This window comes from Pteropus vampyrus, unplaced genomic scaffold, assembly GCF_000151845.1.
Source record: "Pteropus vampyrus isolate Shadow unplaced genomic scaffold, Pvam_2.0 Scaffold449, whole genome shotgun sequence".
In the NCBI taxonomy this organism is placed as follows: domain Eukaryota; kingdom Metazoa; phylum Chordata; class Mammalia; order Chiroptera; family Pteropodidae; genus Pteropus; species Pteropus vampyrus.
Genome location: NW_011889230.1, coordinates 206135 through 208202, shown reverse-complemented (window position 1 = coordinate 208202; position 2068 = coordinate 206135). Strand labels below are relative to the sequence as shown.

The 2068-nt window shown below is 64.5% G+C and overlaps 1 protein-coding gene across 1 annotated transcript in view; it reads right to left on the bottom strand.

Annotated features, from left to right (window-relative positions):
• The window catches only part of PKD1L1 (polycystin 1 like 1, transient receptor potential channel interacting), an 88190-nt gene that overhangs the window by 69789 nt on the left and 16333 nt on the right, over positions 1-2068 (bottom strand). Inside the window, exon 9 of the mRNA XM_011381735.1 lies at positions 1198-1260. Coding sequence (XP_011380037.1) covers positions 1198-1260 — 63 coding nt within the window. The remainder of the gene's footprint in view (positions 1-1197; positions 1261-2068) is intronic.

Below are 2068 nucleotides of genomic sequence, written 5' to 3'. Positions count from 1 at the left end.
GGCAGAGACAGGCCAGCGGCTCCCACGTGGTCCAGGCCAGAGGGGACAGCTGGACTCTGCTCAGGGGACGCTAACTGAGACTGCGAGAGGCCAGGAAATCGCAAAGAAGTGGATCAATGTCGGGGCTCAGAAAAGGCGCCCCCCCGTTGGGAAGAAAGAGTCCTGGACGCAGCACCTTCTCATCCGGTGCGACCCCTGGAGATGAGCCCCCGGCACAGACGCCTGCGGTAGGCGGGAAGGACCGTGGCGGTGGAGGCAGCAGAGAGGGTGGCCAGAGGCCCGCACAGTGAACCGGACGAGCGACCCCACCAAGCGCCCAGACGTCCATCCCATGAACACACCACACACTGGTCATTGTCTCCCATTCGTTCAGCGGACAAATCACTCACTGACCACTCACTGCCCGTTGAACACATAAGCTGCTCGCCGGTCACCTAGTCATCCCATGAACCAAGCTCACTGGTCGTCCATCTCGGCATTCAACACGGGTCATTCCCTGATCATGCCCTGACCGTTAGATAGATCACCCCTGATCGCCTGCCCATCGCACCAATGAATCACTCATTGCTTATCTAGTCATTCGCCGGATAAATCAATCACTCCCTGATCATTCGCTATTCATCCGACGACGTGCTCATTGAGTGCCAGTCTCCAGGTGCTGTGACAGCCCTGGGGACAAGTGTAAACACGTCACGGAAACTTTCCTCCAAGAGCTCGGCAGGAGAGACGGACACAGAAGGAACCCATGAGCAGGACGAGCCGCCCGCTTGAAGCAGGTCGAGTAACACACTAGGCCGCTGGGAGGAGGGGCCACGGGACAGGTGGAGGGTCTTCCCAGACAGGGACACGCAGCCCACAGAGATTGACGTCCCCCGAGGTGACGACTGGGGGGGACGCTGAGGGAGGCGTTTTCAGCAGATGACACCCTTGGACCAAAGCGTGGGAGAGGGACAGTGTCCACGGAGGCCTGGGCTCCTCTCTGTGTTTGAGGCAGGGGTACCAGAGTGCATCAGTCAGTGAGCTGGGGACAAGGGAGCAGCCGTGCCAGACTGTGCCACGCGAAGGAGCGTACACTTCCCACTTTGCCTGGGGGGCGCTGGGCGGCCCTGCCACACGGCAGTGGCGTGTGGACCTGGGTTTCAGAAGAGGGGGTGGCGGGCAGGGCAGGGCCCCAGGAAGGGGACGACACAGACTCACCGGGCCACCTTCCTCCGGACGGCGCTGCTTCCTCGATGTCACTGTAATAGGCTTCGAAATCCACTGAAACGACAGAATCAGAGGATCCCACTTAACACCGGAATCACACGGACTCCCGATGGGCGGCGGGCGGCAGCCCCGGTGGCCCCACGGCGGGCGAGCTCTGCTCTGCGGACACGCGGGCCCCGCGGAGACAGTGTCCAGAGGCAATGTCCACCGCGCGCGACCGCGGACGCCCCTCACGGGGCAATCTCTGCTCTCGCAGGACGTGCGCCGCCCTGTCAGAGTGGACGTGAGCGCGTCCCGTGACGCCGCCACGTGGCTCTCTCCACAGCTCCCCCGCAGTCGGAGGGCCTCACAGGGGTCTTCCCACCCGCGAACCCGGGGCTCAGCGCGCGGGGGTGCGGTGGCCTTCCCCAGGGCACAGGGCACAGAACACGCGTCACCCGGACGCCCGCGGCCACGTCACACGGCGTCCCGGGGAGGGACAGCGAGGAAGAAGGCAGAGGCCGGGCCACACTTCCATCACTGACAACGGACTTCGCTCTCAGTGGTTAGGTGCGAAAGCAGTTTCTGTCCGACGTGAAAATCAGTGGGAAGGGAAGCGTCGGTCGCTGGGGGGACAGGTGCCGTCACGGGGCTGACGCGCACGGAAGGCTTGTCACAGCCGTGACTGGGCCACGCGCCAGCCGACAGGAGGGAGCGGGCTCCATGAGCACTGGGCTAGGGCAGCGTGAGGCGAGCAGGTGACCTCACACCTGACCGCCCGGGCGGCTTACCAGGGGCGGCGGAAGGCGGGGTCCTCTCAGGAGGGCTGGGCCCCGGGGACCCTTCGTCCCAGGCAGCGTCCCCCGGGGCCGTAGTGACGCCA